General features: G+C 70.2%; 1 protein-coding gene across 1 annotated transcript; it reads left to right on the top strand.

Annotated features, from left to right (window-relative positions):
* Window positions 1-10,286: 10,286 nt before the first annotated feature.
* SAMD4B (sterile alpha motif domain containing 4B) lies at window positions 10,287-19,546 on the top strand (the record flags this gene model as incomplete). The annotated part of the gene is given in 10 exon segments (XM_075727293.1): window positions 10,287-10,482; window positions 11,725-12,171; window positions 14,701-14,958; window positions 15,066-15,175; window positions 15,287-15,373; window positions 17,109-17,201; window positions 17,203-17,350; window positions 19,217-19,242; window positions 19,244-19,303; window positions 19,428-19,546. Coding segments are annotated over 10 exon segments (1,544 nt in total), but the record flags the coding sequence as incomplete, so codon positions are not given.
* Between the last annotated feature and the right edge of the window lie 143 nt (window positions 19,547-19,689).

Genomic DNA, 19,689 nt, shown 5'->3' with positions numbered 1-19,689 from the left:
ATGTGTTCCCACGTGTCCCATGGGGTCCAGGGAGATCCTGTGTCATCCACATGTCCCAGGAGATCCCGGGAGATCCCATGAGTCCCATGAGATCCTGAGAGTTCCCGTGTGATCCCATGTCATCCCATGTGTCCCATGAGATCCAGGGAGATCCCGGGAGATCCCATGAGTCCCATGAGATCCTTTGTCATCCCACATGTCCCATGAGATCCTGGGAGATCCCGCGTGTTCCCGTGTGTCCCATGAGATCCTTTGTCATCCCACATGTCCCATGAGATCCTGGGAGGTCCCATGTCATCCCGCATTTCCCATGAGATCCTGGGAGATCCCATGTGGTCCCACATGTCCCACAAGGCCCAGGGAGTTCCCATGTGTTCCCACGTGTCCCATGGGGTCCAGGGAGATCCCGTGTCATCCCACATGTCCCATGAAATCCCAGGAGATCCCATGAGTCCCATGAGATCCTGAGAGTTCCCGTGTGATCCCGTGTGATCCCGCGTGTCCCATGAGATCCAGGGAGATCCCGTGTGCTCCCATATGTCCCATGAGATCCCCCGTGATCCCGTGTCATCCCATGTGATCCCGCATGTCCCATGAGATCCAGGGAGATCCCGTGTGGTCCCACGTGTCCCATGGGGTCCAGGGAGATCCCGTGTTATCCCACATGTCCCATGAAATCCTGGGAGATCCCATGAGTCCCATGAGATCCTGAGAGTTCCCGTGTGATCCCATGTCATCCCACATGTCCCGTGAGATCCAGAGAGATCCCATGAGTCCCCTGAGATCCTGAGAGTTCCCGTGTGAACCCGTGTGATCCCGCGTGTCCCATGAGATCCAGGGAGATCCCGTGTGGTCCCACGTGTCCCATGGGGTCCAGGGAGACCCCGTGTTATCCCACATGTCCCATGAAATCCCGGGAGATCCCATGAGTCCCCTGAGATCCTGAGAGTTCCCGTGTGAACCCGTGTGATCCCGCGTGTCCCATGAGATCCAGGGAGATCCCGTGTGGTCCCACGTGTCCCATGGGGTCCAGGGAGATCCCATGTCATCCCACATGTCCCGGGAGATCCCATGTGTCCCACGAGATCCTGGGAGTTCCCGTGTGATCCCGTGTGTCCCACGAGATCCCGTGTGAGCCCATGTGATCCCGCATGTCCCGTGGGATCCCAGGAGATCCCGTGTGAGCCCATGTGTCCCATGAGATCCCGTGTGGTCCCGTGTGGTCCCGTGTGATCCCGTGTGGTCCCGCGTGTCCCACGTGATCCCACGGGATCCCATTTACCTCCTCTCAGGGCTCCATGTTGGTCCCGTCCGGGCGTCGCCGCGGGGCCTGTGGGGACAGGGGATGGGCCAGTACGGACCAGTACAGCCCAGTATGGACCAGTACGGGCCAGTATGGACCAGTACAGACCAGTACCCACCAGTATGGACCAGTAGCCACCAGTATGGACCAGTACAGCTGCACACAGCCCAGTACAGCCCAGTATGAGCCCGTATGGCTCTCAGCACAGCCCAGTATGGCCCAATATGGCTCCATATACCCCAGTATGGCCCAGTACAGCCCAATATGGCCCAGTATAGCTTAGTACAGCCCAGTACAGACCAGTATGGGACTGCACAGCCCAGTATGGCCCAGTATACCCCAGTATGGCCCAGCACAGCCCAGTACAGACCAGTACAGACCAGTACGGGACTGCACAGCCCAGTATGGACCAGTATAGCCTAGTACAGCCCCGTACAGCCCAGTACAGACCAGTACAGGACTGCACAGCCCAGTATGGCCCAGTACAGACCAGTACAGACCAGTACAGCCCAGTACAGCCCAGTATGGCTCCATACACCCCACTATAGCCCAGTACAGCCCCGTATAGCCCAGTTCAGCCCAGTACGGCCCAGTACAGCCCAGTATGGCTCCATACACCCCACTATAGCCCAGTACGGCCCCGTATAGCCCAGTTCAGCCCAGTACGGCCCAGTACAGCCCAGTATGGCTCCATACACCCCACTATAGCCCAGTACGGCCCCGTATAGCCCAGTTCAGCCCAGTACGGCCCAGTACAGCCCAGTATGGCTCCATACACCCCACTATAGCCCAGTACGGCCCCGTATAGCCCAGTTCAGCCCAGTATGTCCCAGTACAGCCCAGTATGGCTCCATACACCCCACTATAGCTCAGTACGGCCCCGTATAGCCCAGTTCAGCCCAGTACGGCCCAGTACAGCCCAGTATGGCTCCATACACCCCACTATAGCCCAGTACAGCCCCGTATAGCCCAGTTCAGCCCAGTACGGCCCCGTATAGCCCAGTTCAGCCCAGTACGGCCCAGTACAGCCCAGTATGGCTCCATACACCCCACTATAGCCCAGTACAGCCCCGTATAGCCCAGTTCAGCCCAGTATAGCCCAGTACAGCCCAGTATGGCTCCATACACCCCACTATAGCCCAGTACAGCCCCGTATAGCCCAGTTCAGCCCAGTACGGCCCAGTACAGCCCAGTATGGCTCCATACACCCCACTATAGCCCAGTACAGCCCCGTATAGCCCAGTTCAGCCCAGTATGGCCCAGTCCAGCCCAGTCCAGCCCAGTTCAGCCCAGTATCCTCTGGTAATACCCCACATGGCCCATTACAGCCTAATAGCACAGCCCAGTATGGCCCAGTACAGCCCAGTACAGCCCAGTACAACCCAGTACAGCCCAGTAGGGGCCAGTACAGGCTGCACAGCCCAGCATGGACCAGTACAAACCAGTATGGGCCAGTACAGACTAACACAGCCCAGTATGGCCCAGCACAGCCCAGTACATCCCAGTATGTATACGCAACACAGCCCAGTAAAGCCCAGTACAGCCCAGTACAGGCCAGTAAGGCCCAGCACAGCCCAGTAAGACCGAGTATATCCCAGTATGGCCCAGTACAGACCAACACGGCCTAATACAACCCAATATAGCCCAGAACAGGCCAGTACGGCCCAGTACAGACCAGTACAGGACTGCACAACCCAGTACAGCCCAGTACGGCCCAGTACAAGAATGCACAGCCCAGTATGTCCCAGTACAGCCCAGTATGGTCCAGTACAGCCCAGTACAGGACAGCATGGCCCAGTACAGCACCAGTACAGCCCAGTACAGCCCAGTATGGGACAGCACAGCCCAGTACAGACCCAGTACAGCCCAGTACAGCCCCAGTACAGCCCAGTACAGCCCAGCACAGCCCAGTATGACCCAGTACGGCCCAGTACAGCCCAGTATGGGACAGCACAGCCCAGTACAGCCCAGGACAGCCCAGTACAGACCAGTACAGGCCCAGTACAGTCCCAGTACGGCCCCAGTATGGCCCAGTATGGCCCAGTACAGCCCAGTATGGGACAGCATAGCCCAGTACAGCCCAGTATGGCCCAGTACAGCCCAGTACGGCCCAGTATGGCCCAGTACAGCCCAGTATGGCCCAGTACAGCCCAGTATGGGACAGCATAGCCCAGTACAGCCCAGTACGGCCCCAGTACGGCCCAGTACGGCCCAGTATGGCCCAGTACAGCCCAGTATGGGACAGCATAGCCCAGCACAGCCCAGTACAGCCCAGTACAGCCCAGCACAGCCCCAGTACAGCCCAGTACGGGACAGCACAGCCCAGTACACCCCCAGTACGGCCCAGTACACCCAGTACAGCCCCAGTACAGCCCAGTACAAGAATGCACAGCCCAGTATGTCCCAGTACAGACCAGTACGGGACAGCACAGCCCAGTACAGCCCAGTACAGCCCAGTACAGCCCAGCACAGCCCCAGTACAGCCCAGTACGGGACAGCACAGCCCAGTACAGCCCTGTACAGACCAGTACGCCCAGCACAGCCCCAGTACAGCCCAGTACAGCCCAGCACAGCCCAGCACAGCCCCAGTACAGCCCAGTACAGCCCAGTACAGCCCAGCACAGCCCCAGTACAGCCCAGTACGGGACAGCACAGCCCCAGTACAGCCCAGTACAGCCCAGCACAGCCCCAGTACAGCCCAGTACGGGACAGCACAGCCCAGTACAGCCCAGTACAGCCCAGCACAGCCCAGCACAGCCCCAGTACAGCCCAGTACAGCCCAGTACAGCCCAGCACAGCCCAGCACAGCCCCAGTACAGCCCAGTATGGGACAGCACAGCCCAGGGACCGCCCCCCGGTGCCTCCCCCAGCCCCCGGTGCCCCCCCCCGGTCCCCCTCCCGCTCCGTTCCCCCCCCTTGTGCCCCCCCCCCGTTACCGCCCCCCACTCCCCCCCCCCGTTGCCCCCCCCCCCCCCGGTGCAGCCCCCCGGTACCTGGGGGGGGCTCAGCCCCCGGATGCTCCCATCGCGGCTCCGAGCGGCACCGGCCCGGGGTGGGGGGGGGGGGGAGGGGATGGGGGCACCGGGCCCGGTCAGGCCTGGCCCCCCCGGGGGGCCATGGGCGGGGGGGGGCACCGGGAGGGGAGGGGGGCACCGGGAAGGGGGGGGGAACCGGAGGGGGGGGCACCAGGCCCGGTTGTAACGGGGTTGGGAAGGGGCGATGGGATGGGGGGGTGCCGGTACCGGGGTGGGGGGAGCGCCGGGATGCTGGGATGGGGGGACCGGGATGCTACCGGGATACCGGGGGCGGGTACCGGGATGCCGGGGGGGGACCGGGATGGGGTTACCGGGATGCCGGGCCGGGTACCGGGATGCTACCGGGAGGGGAGGGGGCGGGTACCGGGATGCTGGGGGGGGGGTTACCGGGATGCCGGGCCGGGTACCGGGATGCTGGGATGGGGTTACCGGGATGCTACCGGGATGCTGGGGCGGGTACCGGGATGCCGGGGGGGGGTTACCGGCATGCTGGGGCGGGTACCGGGATGGGGTTAAAAGGATGCCGGGGGCGGGTACCGGGATGCTGGGGCGGGTACCGGGATGCTGGGGGGGGTTACCGGGATGCCGGGCCGGGTACCGGGATGCTGGGGGGGGGTTACCGGGATGCCGGGCCGGGTACCGGGATGCTGGGGCGGGTACCGGGATGCCGGGGGGGGTTACCGGGATGCTGGGGCGGGTACCGGGATGCCGGGGGGGGTTACTGGGATGCTGGGGCGGGTACCGGGATGCTACCGGGATGCTGGGATGGGGTTCCTGGGATGCCGGGCCAGGTACCGGGATGCCGGGGGGGGTTACCGGGATGCTGGGGCGGGTACCGGGATGCTACCGGGGTGCCGGGGGGGGTTCCCGGGGTGCCGGGGCGGTTCCCGGGGTGCCGGGCCGGGCTGATGGCGGCGGGGCGGCCCCGGTGCGGTTGCCGGTTGCCAGTTGCCGGTTGCCGGTTGCCGGTTGCCGGTTGCCGGTGCAGCCCCGGTCCCGCCGGCCCAGGCCGCCGCCGCCGCTCGGAGCCGCAGAGCCGCCGGGGCGGGGCGGGGCGGGGCGGGGCGGGGCCGGCGGGCGGACCCACGGACCCACGGACGGACCCACGGACGGACCCACGGACAGACCCACGGACAGACCCACGGACAGACCCCCGGCCCGGCGGGGCCTCGGAGCCACCGGTCCCTCTGTCCGTCGGTGCCCGCCGCCGTCCGTCTGTCCGCCCCCGGCCCTCGCTCCGGCTGGCTGTCCGTCTGTCCTGCCCTCCCGCTCCCCCTGCCTTGCCTCCGTCAAGGCCTCCATCCCTCCGTCTGTCCGTCCGTCCTTCCCGCTCGCCCTCCGGCTGTCTGTCCCTTCGTCCCTCTGTCTGTCCGTCCATCCCTCCTTCCCTCCCTCCGTCCCCCTCTCCCTCCGTCCGTCTGTCCCTCTCTCCTTCCCTCTCCCCATTCCTCCCTCTGTCTGTCCCCCGTCTGTCCCTCTGTCTGTCCCCCTGTCCATCCCTCTGTCCGTCCCTCTGTCCCCCTGTCCGTCCCTCTGTCCCCCGTCCATCCCCGGGGACCCGGGGACCTCTGTCTGTCCCCCTGTCCATCTGTCCGTCCCCCTGTCCATCCCTCTGTCCCCCTGTCCGTCCTTCTGTCCCTCTGTCTGTCCCCCTGTCTGTCTGTCCGTCCCCCTGTCCCCCTGTCTGTCCCCCTGTCCGTCCCTCTGTCTGTCCCCCTGTCCATCTGTCTGTCCCCCTGTCCGTCCCTCTGTCCCTCTGTCTGTCCCCCTGTCTGTCTGTCCGTCCCCCTGTCCATCCCTCTGTCCCCCTGTCCGTCCCTCTGTCCCTCTGTCCCCCTGTCTGTCCCTCTGTCTGTCCCTCTGTCCATCTGTCTGTCCCCCTGTCCGTCCCTCTGTCTGTCCCCCTGTCCATCTGTCTGTCCCCCTGTCCGTCCCCCTGTCCCTCTGTCCGTCCCCCTGTCCATCTGTCTGTCCCCCTGTCCGTCCCTCTGTCCCTCACCCTGTCCCGGTCCCAGGGGAGCGCACACAGGCCAGAGGCCGGGGACACACTGGGGATACTGGGGACACTGGGCGACGAGGGCTGGGGATACTGGGGACACTGGGGACACACAGGACACTGGGGGACACTGGGGGACTTGAGCTGGGGACAGTGGGGGACATTGTCTGGGGATACTGGGGACACTGGGGACACACTGGGGACACTGGGGGACACTGGGGGAAAAGGGCTGGGGATACCGGGGACACTGGGGACACTGGGGGACATGAGTTGAGGACACTGGGGGACACTGGGGGACGTGGTCTGGGGACACTGGGGACACTGGGGGACATGGACTGGGGATACTGGGGACACTGGGGACACTGGGGACACTGGGGGACGTGGTCTGGGGACACTGGGGACACTGGGGGACATGGACTGGGGATACTGGGGACACACTAGAGACGGTGGGAACACTGGGGACACTGGGGGACGTGGTCTGGGGACACTGGGGACACTGGGGGACATGGACTGGGCACACTGGGGACACTGGGGACACACTAGAGACACTGGGGACACTGGGGGATGCGGTCTGGGGACACTAGGAGACATGGTCAGGGGACACTGGGGGACACTGGGAACACTGGGGGACGTGGTCTGGGGGCACTGGGGATACTGGGGACACTGGGGGACATGGTCTGGGGGCACTGGGGACACTGGGGGACATTGGCTGGGCACACTGGGGACACTGGGGACACTGGGGGATGTGGTCTGGGGACACTGGGAACATTGGGGGACACAGTTGGGGGGTACTGGGGACACTGGGAACACTGGGGGACATGGTCGGGGGGTACCGGGGACACTGGGGGCCATAAGCTGGGGACGCTGGGGACACTGGGGGATGTGAGCTGGGGGCACTGGGGACACTGGGGACACTGGGAGACATGGGCTGGGGACACTGGGGATACTGGGGTTGTGGTCTGGGTCCACTGGGGACACTGGGGACACTGGGTGACACTGGGGGACGTGAGCTGGGGACACTGGGGACACTGTGGGACATGGTTGGGGGATACCGGGGACACTGGGGACACTGGGGGACACTGGGGACACTGGGGGATGTGAGCTGGGGACACTGGGGATAGTGGGGACACGGGGGGATACTGGGGGAAAAGGGCTGGGGACACTGGGGGACACTGGGGACACTGGTGACACTGGGGGACGTGAGCTGGGGATACTGGGGACACTGGGGGCACTGGGGACACTGGGGGACACTGGGGGACGTGGTCTGGGGGCATTGGGGATACTGGGGACACTGGGGGACACTGGGGACACTGGGGACACTGGGGACATTGGGGGACGTGGTCTGGGGGCACTGGGGACACTGGGGGACACTGGGGACACTGGTGACACTGGGGGACGTGAGCTGGGGATACTGGGGACACTGGGGGCACTGGGGACACTGGGGACACTGGTGGACGTGGTCTGGGGACACTGGGAGCACTGGGGGCACTGGGGGCACTGGGGACACACTAGAGACACTGGGGACGTGGTCTGGGAGCACTGGGGGCACTGGGGGCACTGGGGGACACTGGGGGACGTGGTCTGGGGGCACTGGGGATACTGGGGACACTGGGGGACACTGGGGACACTGGGGGCACTGGGGACACTGGGGACACTGGGGGCACTGGGGGACGTGGTCTGGGGGCACTGGGGGCACTGGGGGCACTGGGGGACACTGGGGGACGTGGTCTGGGGGCATTGGGGGCACTGGGGACACTGGGGGACACTGGGGATACTGGGGGCACTGGGGACACTGGGTCCACTGGGGACACTGGGAACACTGGGGGCACTGGGGGACGTGGTCTGGGGGCACTGGGGGCACTGGGGGGCACTGGGGCACGTGGTCTGGGGGCACTGGGGATACTGGGGACACTGGGGGACACTGGGGATACTGGGGGCACTGGGGACACTGGGTCCACTGGGGACACTGGGGACACTGGGTCCACTGGGGACACTGGGAACACTGGGGGCACTGGGGGATGTGGTCTGGGGGCACTGGGGGCACTGGGGGGCACTGGGGCACTGGTCTGGGGGCACTGGGGATACTGGGGACACTGGGGGACACTGGGGATACTGGGGGCACTGGGGACACTGGGTCCACTGGGGACACTGGGGACACTGGGGGCACTGGGGGACGTGGTCTGGGGGCACTGGGGATACTGGGAGCACTGGGGATACTGGGGACACTGGGGACACTGGGGATACTGGGGGCACTGGGGACACTGGGTCCACTGGGGACACTGGGGATACTGGGGATACTGGGGGCACTGGGGACACTGGGTCCACTGGGGACACTGGGGATACTGGGGGCACTGGGGACACTGGGGACACTGGGGGCACTGGGGGCACTGGGGGACACTGGGGGACACTGGGGCACCTGAGCTGGGGACCCGGGGCCGGGGTCACGCTGCCCGTAATCAGGGCCCCATAGCCCCGCCCACTCAAGCCCCGCCCACTCAAGCCCCGCCCACTCAAGCTCCGCCCCCCGGACAGGGCCCCGGGCGCCGGGCTGCGGGAGCGAGGCCGAAGGGGCGTGGCCCACGGAGGGGGTGTGGTCTAGGCCAGGAGATGGGCGTGGCCGAGAGGGGGCGTGGCCCCGGGAGGGACGTGGCAGGCGGGAGGGGGCGTGGTCGGCGCAAAGGGGCGTGGCCGCGCTGCGACGCGGGCCCGCCCCCGTGCTCCCCATTGGCAGCGCCGCCGTCCAATGGCGAGGCGGGGCGGGGCGGCGGGAGGCGGGCAACCGGCCGCCGGAAGCGGCGGTCCCAGCTTTCCGCTTTCCCATTGGCTGCGGCCGGGCGGGGGGCGGAAGGGGCGGGGCGCGGCGGCGGGCGCGTGCGCAGCGGCGGGGTGACGCACCGTGCGTGCCGTGCGCGCTGACGTTGCGCGGCGGCGACGGCGCCTCCGAGTGCGGCGGCGGCGGCGGCGGTGAGTGAGGGGCGGCCCCGGGCCAGGCCGCAACCCCCGGGCCCCGCCTCAGGCCCAGCCCCGGGCCCCGGCCCCCAGCCCCGAGGCTCCGGTTCCTCCCCGCGGCCTCCGGGCCTGGGCCGCCCCCGGCGCGGCCTCCCCCGGCCGGGCCCTCACTGACCGCCCCCCCCCCCCCCTCCATGAGCCCCGTACCGGTACCGAGCGCCGGGCCCGGCCGCTTCCCCCCGGCCCCTTCGTTCTCCCTGAGGGCTCTGGGAGCGCCCCGCTCCCGGTTCTGCCCGCTTCGCCCGCCGGGAGGGCGCTGAAGGGCCCCGGGACCCCCCCGCCCGCTTCGCCCGGGCCCGCCCCGTTCCGCGGCCCCGCACGGCGCCGTCGCCTGCTCCCCCGGCTGCTTCCCCGTTCCCTTCTTCCAGGGCGTCCGGTACTGCCGGGCCGGAGCCGGGCACCGGGCGGGCGATCCGAGGGGTCCCGCGTGTCCCGGGCAGGGCGGGGCGGGGGCTCCCTTCTTTGGGTCTCGGGAGTGGGTACAGGGGGTGGGGACCCCCCGGGGGGGTCCCGGTTGTCCTGGCAGGGCTGAACGGGCACCCTGAGGTACTCCCGGTGGCACGGGGGGGGGTGGGGAGCCCGTCCCCACCGGGCGTGGGTGCTACGGGGGTGGGGGTCCCGTGGGGGGATCCCTGTCCCTGTGGGGAGGGTCCCTGGTCCCGTGGGGGGGGGGTCCCAGCCCTGACACAGCCCCGTCTCCTCTCTCTCCGCAGGGATCTCCGGGGCTCTCCCACGGGAACGCAGCCGGGGGGGCCCGGCCGGAGCCGTAGGGGCCTCACGGCCCCCCCCATGCCTGCCCTGGCCCGGGGGGGCACCCACTCCTCAACCAGGCCCCGCGGGGGCCCCCAGCGCGGCCGCCGCATCGCCGCCATGTGAGGGAGGGGGGCACGGCCGGTCCCGCGTTTCCCCCCTCCCCGCCGCCGTGAGCCCCCCCGGTACCGCCATGATGTTCCGGGATCAGGTGGGGATCGTGGCGGGGTGGTTCAAGGGTTGGAATGAATGCGAGCAGACGGTGGCCCTGCTCTCGCTGCTGAAGCACGTCACCCGCACCCAGGCCCGCTTCCTCCAGCTCTGCCTCGAGCACTCGCTGGCCGACTGCGCCGACATCCACCTCCTCGAGGCCGAGGCCAACAGCGCCGGTGAGTCGCGGCGCAGGGGGGTTCCCCGGGTGGGTGTGGGGGCTCCCTGGAGCTCCCTGGGTGGGTGTCAAGGCTCCCTGGGTGGGTGTGGGGGCTCCCTGGAGCTCTCTGGGTGGGTGTGGGGGCTCCCTGGGTGGGTGTCAAGACTCCCTGGGGCTCCCGGGGTGGGTGTGGGGGCTCCCTGGGTGGGTGTCAAGGCTCCCTGGGTGGGTGTGGGGGCTCCCTGGAGCTCTCTGGGTGGGTGTGGGGGCTCCCTGGGTGGGTGTCAAGACTCCCTGGGGCTCCCGGGGTGGGTGTGGGGGCTCCCTGGGTGGGTGTCAAGGCTCCCTGGGTGGGTGTGGGGGCTCCCCGGGTGGGTGTGTGGGCTCCCCAGGGCTCCCTGGGTGGGTGTCAAGGCTCCCTGGAGCTCCCTGGGTGGGTGTCAAGGCTCCCTGGGTGGGTGTCAAGGCTCCCTGGAGCTCCCTGGGTGGGTGTCAAGGCTCCCTGGGTGGGTGTCAAGGCTCCCTGGGTGGGTGTCAAGGCTCCCTGGGTGGGTGTCAAGGCTCCCTGGGGCTCCCTGGGTGGGTGTGGGGGCTCCCTGGGTGGGTGTGGGGGCTCCCCAGGGCTCCCTGGGTGGGTGTCAAGGCTCCCTGGAGCTCCCTGGGTGGGTGTCAGGGCTCCCTGGGTGGGTGTCAAGGCTCCCTGGAGCTCCCCGGGTGGGTGTGGGGGCTCCCCGGGTGGGTGTGGGGACTCCCTGGAGCTCCCTGGGTGGGTGTGGGGGCTCTCTGGGTGGGTGTCAAGGCTCCCCGGGTGGGTGTCAAGGCTCCCTGGGGCTCCCCGGGTGGGTGCGGGGGCTCCCCGGGGCTCCCTGGGTGCATGTCGGGGCTCCGTGGGTGGGTGGATGGGCTCTGTGGTGATCCTCAGGGCTTCTGGAATAGGTGGGTGGGCTCTGTGGGGACCACAGAGACTCCCTGGGTGGGTGTGTGTGGGGGCTCCGTGGGTGGGTGGATGGGCTCTGTGGTGACCCTCAGGGCTCCCGGGATGGGCACGGGGGCTCCCTGGGCTTTTGGGGTGGGGGTTTAGCTGCGTCAACCCCCCAAAATCCACCCCCGCCTCCATCCCGCCGAGGCGATTCCACGTGGAACGCAGCCTCGTCCCGTCCCCGCCGCCGCCCCCCTCGCCCCTTTCATTGGTTGTTTTCTCCCCCCCTTACCCCTTTTTTTTTTGTTTTTCCTCTTTTTTTTTTTCCCCCCTTTTCCGCAGCCGCCATCAGCCAGTGGCCGCAGGAGCCGGCGGAGGCGGCGGTAGCCCTGCTCCTGGCCCACCTCCCGCTCCTGCAGCCGGGCAACGCCGCCGCCAAAGCCGAATACATGAAACGGCTGCAGAAAATTTTGGCTTACGCCATCGAGAGCAACCGCTGCGTGGAGGAGAGCCGGCAGCTCCTCTCCTACGCCCTCATCCACCCCGCCACCACCTTGGACGATCGCAGCTCTTTGGCTCTTTGGTTGGGCCACTTAGAAGAACGTTTGGCCGGCGGCCCCCCGGCGCGACCCCCCCGCCCCGACGCTTCTCGACGGCCGCCGCCTCCCCACGAGTGGCCAGAGCACGCGGCCCCCGAGCTGGGGCCGGCCTGGCCCGAAACGGCCCCCCGGGAGAACGGGCACCCGCCCTTCCACTCCCCCGCCAGCGGCAACGGCCTGGGGGGAGCGGGTGAGTGGGGCTGGGAGGGGACGCTGAGGGGCCTGGGGGGGACATTGAGGGGCCTGGGGGGGACATTGAGGAGCCAGGAGGGGTGGGGGTGGATATTGAGGGGCCTGGGGGGGACATTGAGGACCAAGGAGGGGCCTGGGGGGGGACATTGAGGGGCCTGGGGGGGTCTGGGGGGACATTGAGGGGCCTGGGGGGGACATTGAGGAGCCAGGAGGGGTGGGGGTGGACATTGAGGGGCCTGGGGGGGACATTGAGGACCAAGGAGGGGCCTGGGGGGGCCTGGGGGGGACATTGAGGGGCCTGGGGGGGACATTGAGGAGCCAGGAGGGGTGGGGGTGGACATTGAGGGGCCTGGGGGGGACATTGAGGACCAAGGAGGGGCCTGGGGGGGGACATTGAGGGGCCTGGGGGGGTCTGGGGGGGACATTGAGGGGCCTGGGGGGGACATTGAGGAGCCAGGAGGGGTGGGGGTGGACATTGAGGGGCCTGGGGGGGACATTGAGGACCAAGGAGGGGCCTGGGGGGGGACATTGAGGGGCCTGGGGGGGTCTGGGGGGGACATTGAGGGGCCTGGGGGGGACGTTGAGGAGCCAGGAGGGGTGGGGGTGGACATTGAGGGGCCTGGGGGGGACATTGAGGACCAAGGAGGGGCCTGGGGGGGGACATTGAGGGGCCTGGGGGGGACATTGAGGGGTGAGGAGGGGCCTGGGGGGGACATTAAGGGGCCTGGGGGGGCCTGGGGGGGACATTGAGGGGCCTGGGGGGGACATTGAGGGCTCAGGAGGGACCTGGGGGGGACATTGAGGGACCTGGGGGGGACATTGAGGGACCTGGGGGGGGACATCGAGGGCTGAGGAGGGGCCTGGTGGGGGGACATTGAGGGGTCTGGGGGGGCCATCGAGGGCTGAGGAGGGGTCTGGGGGGGCATTGAGGGGCCTGGGGGGGGACATCGAGGGCTGAGGAGGGGTCTGGGGGGACATTGAGGGACCTGGGGGGGACATTGAGGGCTGAGGAGGGGTCTGGGGGGACATTGAGGGACCTGGGGGGGACACTGAGGGCTGAGGAGGGGCCTGGGGGGGGCCATGGAGGGCTGAGGAGGGGCCTGGGGGGACATTGAGGTGCCTGGGGGGGACACTGAGGGCTGAGGAGGGGCCTGGGGGGACATTGAGGGACCTGGGGGGACATGGAGGGCTGAGGAGGGGCCTGGTGGGGGGACATTGAGGGGTCTGGGGGGGACATTGAGGGCTGAGGAGGGGTCTGGGGGGACATTGAGGGACCTGGGGGGGGACATGGAGGGCTGAGGCGGGGCCTGGGGGGACATTGAGGGACCTGGGGGGGGGACATTGAGGGCTGAGGAGGGTTCTGGGGGGACATTGAGGGACCTGGGGGGGACATGGAGGGCTGAGGAGGGGCCTGGTGGGGGTACATTGAGGGCTGAGGAGGGACCTGGGGGGACATTGAGGGGCCTGGGGGGGGCATCGAGGGCTGAGGAGGGGCCTGGGGGGGGCCATGGAGGGCTGAGGAGGGGTCTGGGGGGACATTGAGGGACCTGGGGGGGACATCGAGGGCTCAGGAGGGGTCTGGGGGGACATTGAGGGACCTGGGGGGGACATGGAGGGCTGAGGAGGGGCCTGGGGGGGCATTGAGGGGCCTGGGGGGGACATTGAGGGACCTGGGGGGACATGGAGGGCTGAGGAGGGGTCTGGGGGGGCATTGAGGGGCCTGGGGGGGACATGGAGGGCTGAGGAGGGGCCTGGGGGGGACATTGAGGGACCTGGGGGGGACATGGAGGGCTGAGGAGGGGCCTGGGGGGGCATTGAGGGACCTGGGGGGGGACATGGAGGGCTGAGGAGGGGCCTGGGGGGGCATTGAGGGACCTGGGGGGGACATGGAGGGCTGAGGAGGGGCCTGGGGGGGCATTGAGGGACCTGGGGGGGACATGGAGGGCTGAGGAGGGGCCTGGGGGGGCATTGAGGGGCCTGGGGGGGGCCATTGAGGGCTGAGGAGGGGTCTGGGGGGACATTGAGGGGCCTGGGGGGCCATTGAGGGCTGAGGAGGGGCCTGGGGGGGCATTGAGGGGCCTGGGGGGGGCCATTGAGGGCTGAGGAGGGGCCTGGGGGGGCATTGAGGGGCCTGGGGGGGGGCCATTGAGGGCTGAGGAGGGGCCTGGGGGGGCATTGAGGGCTGAGGAGGGGCCTGGGGGGGCATTGAGGGCTGAGGAGGGGCCTGGGGGGGCATTGAGGGGCCTGGGGGGGCATTGAGGGGCCTGGGGGGGGACATGGAGGGCTGAGGAGGGGCCTGGGGGGGCATTGAGGGCTGAGGAGGGGCCTGGGGGGGCATTGAGGGCTGAGGAGGGGCCTGGGGGGGCATTGAGGGGCCTGGGGGGGCATTGAGGGGCCTGGGGGGGCCATTGAGGGCTGAGGAGGGGCCTGGGGGGCCTGCAGGCGGCCGCAGAGCACCTGGGGGGTCTGGGGGGTGCCCCACATTGGGGTGCGGGGTCCCCCCCTAACCCCCCCCCCCCCCCCGCAGCCCTGCCCTGCCAGCTGCACCCCAGCCCGCTGAAGCGCTCCCTCTCGCTGGCACCCAGCGCTCCCCAAGGAGGGGCACCCGAATGGCCGGGGGGCGGCGGGGGGGACGAGCCCCCCGTCCCCGGTGCCCCCCGCCCTCCTTTCGGGGACCACGCGCCCCTCTCGCCCCAGAGCAGCGTGGCTTCCTCGGGCAGCGAGCAGACCGAGGAGCCGGCCGGCGGGCGCAACACTTTCCAAGAAGACGGCAGCGGCATGAAAGGTGGGCGATGAGCACCCATGGGTGCTTTTTTTGGGGGGCCGGAGGGGGGGTCGTCGCCTCACGGTCACCCCCCTTTTGCCCACCCCCCACCCCCCCCCCCCCCAAAGACGTCCCCTCGTGGCTGAAGAGCCTGCGGCTGCACAAATACGCGGCGCTTTTTTCCCAAATGACCTACGAGGAGATGATGACGCTGACGGAGCATCACCTCGAATCGCAGGTGAGACCCCCGCCCACCCCCGCCGGCCCCTCGGCCCCCCCGCCGCGCCCCGGGCCGAGGGGACGCCCCGTCTGTGTCCCTGTGTGTCCCCCCCCCCCCCCCCCACCGCAGAACGTCACCAAGGGCGCCCGGCACAAGATCGCCCTCAGCATCCAGAAGCTGCGGGAGCGGCAGAGCGTCCTCAGGGCGCTGGAGAAGGTCTGGCACCGCCGCCGGGTCCCCGAGGGTGGCACCGGGGGGGCCCTGGTCCCCCCCCCACGTCCCCAGGGGTGGCCCCGGGGGGGCCCTGTCCCCCCCCCCACGTCCCCAGGGGTGGCACCAGGGGTGCCCTGGTCGCCCCCCACATCCCCAGGGGTGGCACCGGGGGGGCCCTGGTCCCCCCCCCCATGTCCCCAGGGGTGGCCCCGGGGGGCCCTGGTCGCCCCCCACATCCCCAGGGGTGCCCTGGTCGCCCCCCACGTCCCCAGGGGTGGCACCGGGGGTTCCCTGGTCCCCCCCCACATCCCCAGGGGTGGCCCCGGGGGGCCCTGGTCCCCCCCCCACGTCCCCAGGGGTGCCCTGGTCCCCCCCCACGTCCCCAGGGGTGGCACCAGGGGTGCCCTGGTCCCCCCCCACGTCCCCAGGGGTGCCCTGGTCCCCCCCCACATCCCCAGGGGTGGCACCGGGGGGGCCCTGGTCCCCCCCCCACGTCCCCAGGGGTGGCACCAGGGGTGCCCTGGTCCCCCCCCCACATCCCCAGGGGTGCCCTGGTCGCCCCCCACGTCCCCAGGGGTGGCACCGGGGTTCCCTGGTCCCCCCCCACGTCCCCAGGGGTGGCACCGGGGGGGCCCTGGTCCCCCCCCACATCCCCAGGGGTGGCCCCGGGGGGCCCTGGTCCCCCCCCCACGTCCCCAGGGGTGGCACCAGGGGTGCCCTGGTCGCCCCCCACATCCCCAGGGGTGCCCTGGTCCCCCCCCACGTCCCCAGGGGTGGCCCCGGGGGCCCTGGTCCCCCCCCCACGTCCCCAGGGGTGCCCTGGTCCCCCCCCCCCACGTCCCCAGGGGTGCCCTGGTCCCCCCCCCCACGTCCCCAGGGGTGCCCTGGTCCCCCCCCCCCACGTCCCCAGGGGTGGCACCGGGGGTGCCCTGGTCGCCCCCCACGTCCCCAGGGGTGGCCCCGGGGGGCCCTGGTCCCCCCCCCCACATCCCCAGGGGTGGCACCAGGGGTGCCCTGGTCGCCCCCCACGTCCCTGTGTCCCCCCCATGTCCCCAGGGGTGGCAGGGGGTGTCCCTGGTCCCCCCCCCCAATATCCCTGGTCCCCACCAATGTCCCCAGGGGTGGCACGGGGAGTCCCTGGTCCCCCCCCCAATATCCCTGGTCCCCCCCATTTCCCCAGGGGTGGCAGGGGGGTGTCCCTGGTCCCCCCCCCAATGTCCCTGGTCCCCCCCCCATGTCCCCAGGGGTGGCAGGGGAGTCCCTGGTCCCCCCCCCCAATGTCCCTGGTCCCCACCAATGTCCCCAGGGGTGGCACGGGGAGTCCCTGGTCCCCCCCCCAATATCCCCGGTCCCCCCCATTTCCCCAGGGGTGGCAGGGGGGTGTCCCTGGTCCCCCCCATGTCCCCAGGGGTGGCACGGGGAGTCCCTGGTCCCCCCCCCAATGTCCCTGATCCCCCCCATGTCCCCAGGGGTGGCAGGGGGGTGTCCCCGGTCCCCCCCATGTCCCCAGGGCTGGCAGGGGGGTGTCCCTGGTGTCCCCCCCCCATGTCCCTGATCCCCCCCCATGTCCCCAGGGGTGGCAGGGGGGTGTCCCCAATCCCCCCCATGTCCCCAGGGCTGGTGGGGGGGTGTCCCCGGTCCCCCCCATGTCCCCAGGGGTGGCAGGGGGTGTCCCTGATCCCCCCCCCCCCCATGTCCCCGTCCCACGTGTCCCCCATCGTCCCCCCCCCCCCCGCAGGACATCCTGGAGGGGGGCAACCTGTGGACGGCGCTGCAGGAGCTGCAGCAGATCATGGTGACCCCCATCAAAGCCTTCCGGCCCCCCCCCGGCCGCTCCCCCCGCCAACGGCACCCCCGACGGGGCCCCCCCGGGCGCCGGGGACACCTTCACCCCCCACCCGGCCACCGACGCCGAAGCCCCCGCCGCCCCCGTCCCCGACGGTGACATCCCGGGGCAGTTCACCCGCGTCATGGGCAAAGGTGACGCCCCCCCCCCCCCCCCCACCCCCCCGCTTTGGGGACGGGGTGCCGGGGGGGGTCCCCAGGGTGCACGGTTGGGTCCTGGGGTGCTGGGGGGGGGGGTCCTGGGGTGCCAGGATTGGGTCCCAGGGTGCCAGGGGGGTCCCCGGGGTGCAGGGTTGGGTCCCAGGGTGCCAGGGGGGGTCCCCGGGGTGCAGGGTTGGGTCCCAGGGTGCTGGGGGGGGATCCTGGGGTGCCAGGGGGTCCCCAGGGTGCAGGGTTGTGTCCCAGGGTGCTGGGGGGGGGGGGGGGGTCCTGGGGTGCCAGGGAGGTCCCCAGGGTGCAGAGTTGGGTCCCAGGGTGCTGGGGGGGGGGGTCCTGGGGTGCCAGGGGGTCCCAGGGTGCAGGGTTGGTGTCCCAGGGTGCTGGGGGGGGGGGTCCCCAGGGTGCTGGGGGGGGGGTCCCCAGGGTGCAGGATTGGGTCCCAGGGTGCCAGGGGGGTCCCCGGGGTGCAGGGTTGGGTCCCAGGGTGCTGGGGGGGGATCCTGGGGTGCCAGGGGGGTCCCCAGGGTGCAGGGTTGTGTCCCAGGGTGCTGGGGGGGGGGTCCCCGGGGTGCTGGGGGGGGTCCCCAGGGTGCAGGGTTGGGTCCCAGGGTGCTGGGGGGGGGGTCCTGGGGGGTGCCAGGGGGTCCTGGGGTGCTGGGGGGGGTCCTGGGGTGCCAGGGGGGGTTACCCGGGGTGCCAGGGGGGTCCCCGTGGTGCCAGGGGTGTCCCCAGGGTGCAGGGTTGGGGTCCCAGGGTGCTGGGGGGGGGGGGGGGGTCCTGGGGTGCCAGGGAGGTCCCCAGGGTGCAGAGTTGGGTCCCAGGGTGCTGGGGGGGGGGGGTCCTGGGGTGCCAGGGGGTCCCCAGGGTGCAGGGTTGTGTCCCAGGGTGCTGGGGGGGGGGTCCCCAGGGTGCTGGGGGGGGGGTCCCCAGGGTGCAGGATTGGGTCCCAGGGTGCCAGGGGGGTCCCCGGGGTGCAGGGTTGGGTCCCAGGGTGCTGGGGGGGGGATCCTGGGGTGCCAGGGGGTCCCCAGGGTGCAGGGTTGTGTCCCGGGGTGCTGGGGGGGGGGTCCTGGGGTGCCAGGGTGTCCCCAGGGTGCAGGGTTGTGTCCCAGGGTGCTGGGGGGGGGTCCCCGGGGTGCTGGGGGGGGGGTCCTGGGGTGCCAGGGGGGTCCCCAGGGTGCAGAGTTGGGTCCCAGGGTGCTGGGGGGGGAGTCCTGGGGTGCTGGAGGGGTAGGTCAGGATGCTGGGGGGGGGGGTCCCAGGGTGTCAGAGGGGATCCCAGGGTGCTGTGGGTGCTGGAGGGTGGTCCCAGGGTGCTGGAGGGGGGTCCCAGGGTCCCAGGGTGCCGGAGGGGGGTCCCAGGGTGCCGGGTGTGCTGGAAGGGGTTCCCAGGGTGCTGGAAGGGTGGTCCCAGGGTGCCGCAGGGGGGTCTCAGGGTGCTGTGGGTGCCAGAGGGGGGTCCCAGGGTGCCGGGTGTGCTGGAAGGGGTTCCCAGGGTGCCAGAGAGGGATCACAGGGTGCTGGAAGGGTGGTCCCAGGGTGCTGGAGGGGGGTCTCAGGGTGCTGTGGGTGCTGGAAGGGGGGTCCCAGGGTGCCGGGGGTGCTGGAAGGGGGGTCCCAGGGTGCTGGAGGGGTAGGTCAGGATGCTGGAGGGGGTTCCCAGGGTGCCGGGGGTGCTGGAGGGGGTTCCCAGGGTGCCGGAGGGGGGTCCCAGGGTGCTGTGGATGCCGGAGGGGGGTCCCAGGGTGCCGGAGGTTGCTCCCCAGGGTGCCGGGGGGGGTGTCAGGGTGCTGGGGTGGGGGTGCTCGGGTGCCTCCCTGACCCCCCCCCGCCGCCCCCCAGTGTGCACCCAGCTGCTGGTGTCGCGGCCCGGACGAGGAGAACATCACCAGTTACCTCCAGCTCCTCGAGAAGTGCCTGAGCCACGAGGTACGGCACCCCCTCCCGCAGCGCGGGGGCATTTTGGGGGGGGGCCCCGCGCCTCCCCCCTGACCCCTTCCCCTCGCCTCCCTCCTTTCCGCCGCGTCCGTCCGTCCGTCCCCCCCCCCCGAAGGCGTTCACGGAGACGCAGAAGAAGAGGCTCCTCTCCTGGAAGCAGCAGGTCCTGAAGCTGCTCCGCGCCTTCCCCAAGAAGGTGCCGCTCGACGGCCAGGGCTATCGGCCCCCCAAGGGGTAGGTGGGCGTTTTGGGGGGGGCGCGGGGACCCCCCCCAGCACCCCCCGAGCACCCATTTGCTCCCTGTCCCCTGGTTTATCCCCTTGGGAGCCCCTGGGTGCTGTGGGTTTCCCTTCAGGGCTTCCCTGGGGGGGCTCTTG

The sequence above is a fragment of the Pelecanus crispus genome (genome assembly GCF_030463565.1).
Source record: "Pelecanus crispus isolate bPelCri1 chromosome 30 unlocalized genomic scaffold, bPelCri1.pri SUPER_30_unloc_1, whole genome shotgun sequence".
Classification (NCBI taxonomy): domain Eukaryota; kingdom Metazoa; phylum Chordata; class Aves; order Pelecaniformes; family Pelecanidae; genus Pelecanus; species Pelecanus crispus.
The sequence above is the reverse complement of the archived record's forward strand: the minus strand, read 5'-3'. Positions and strand labels throughout refer to the sequence as shown.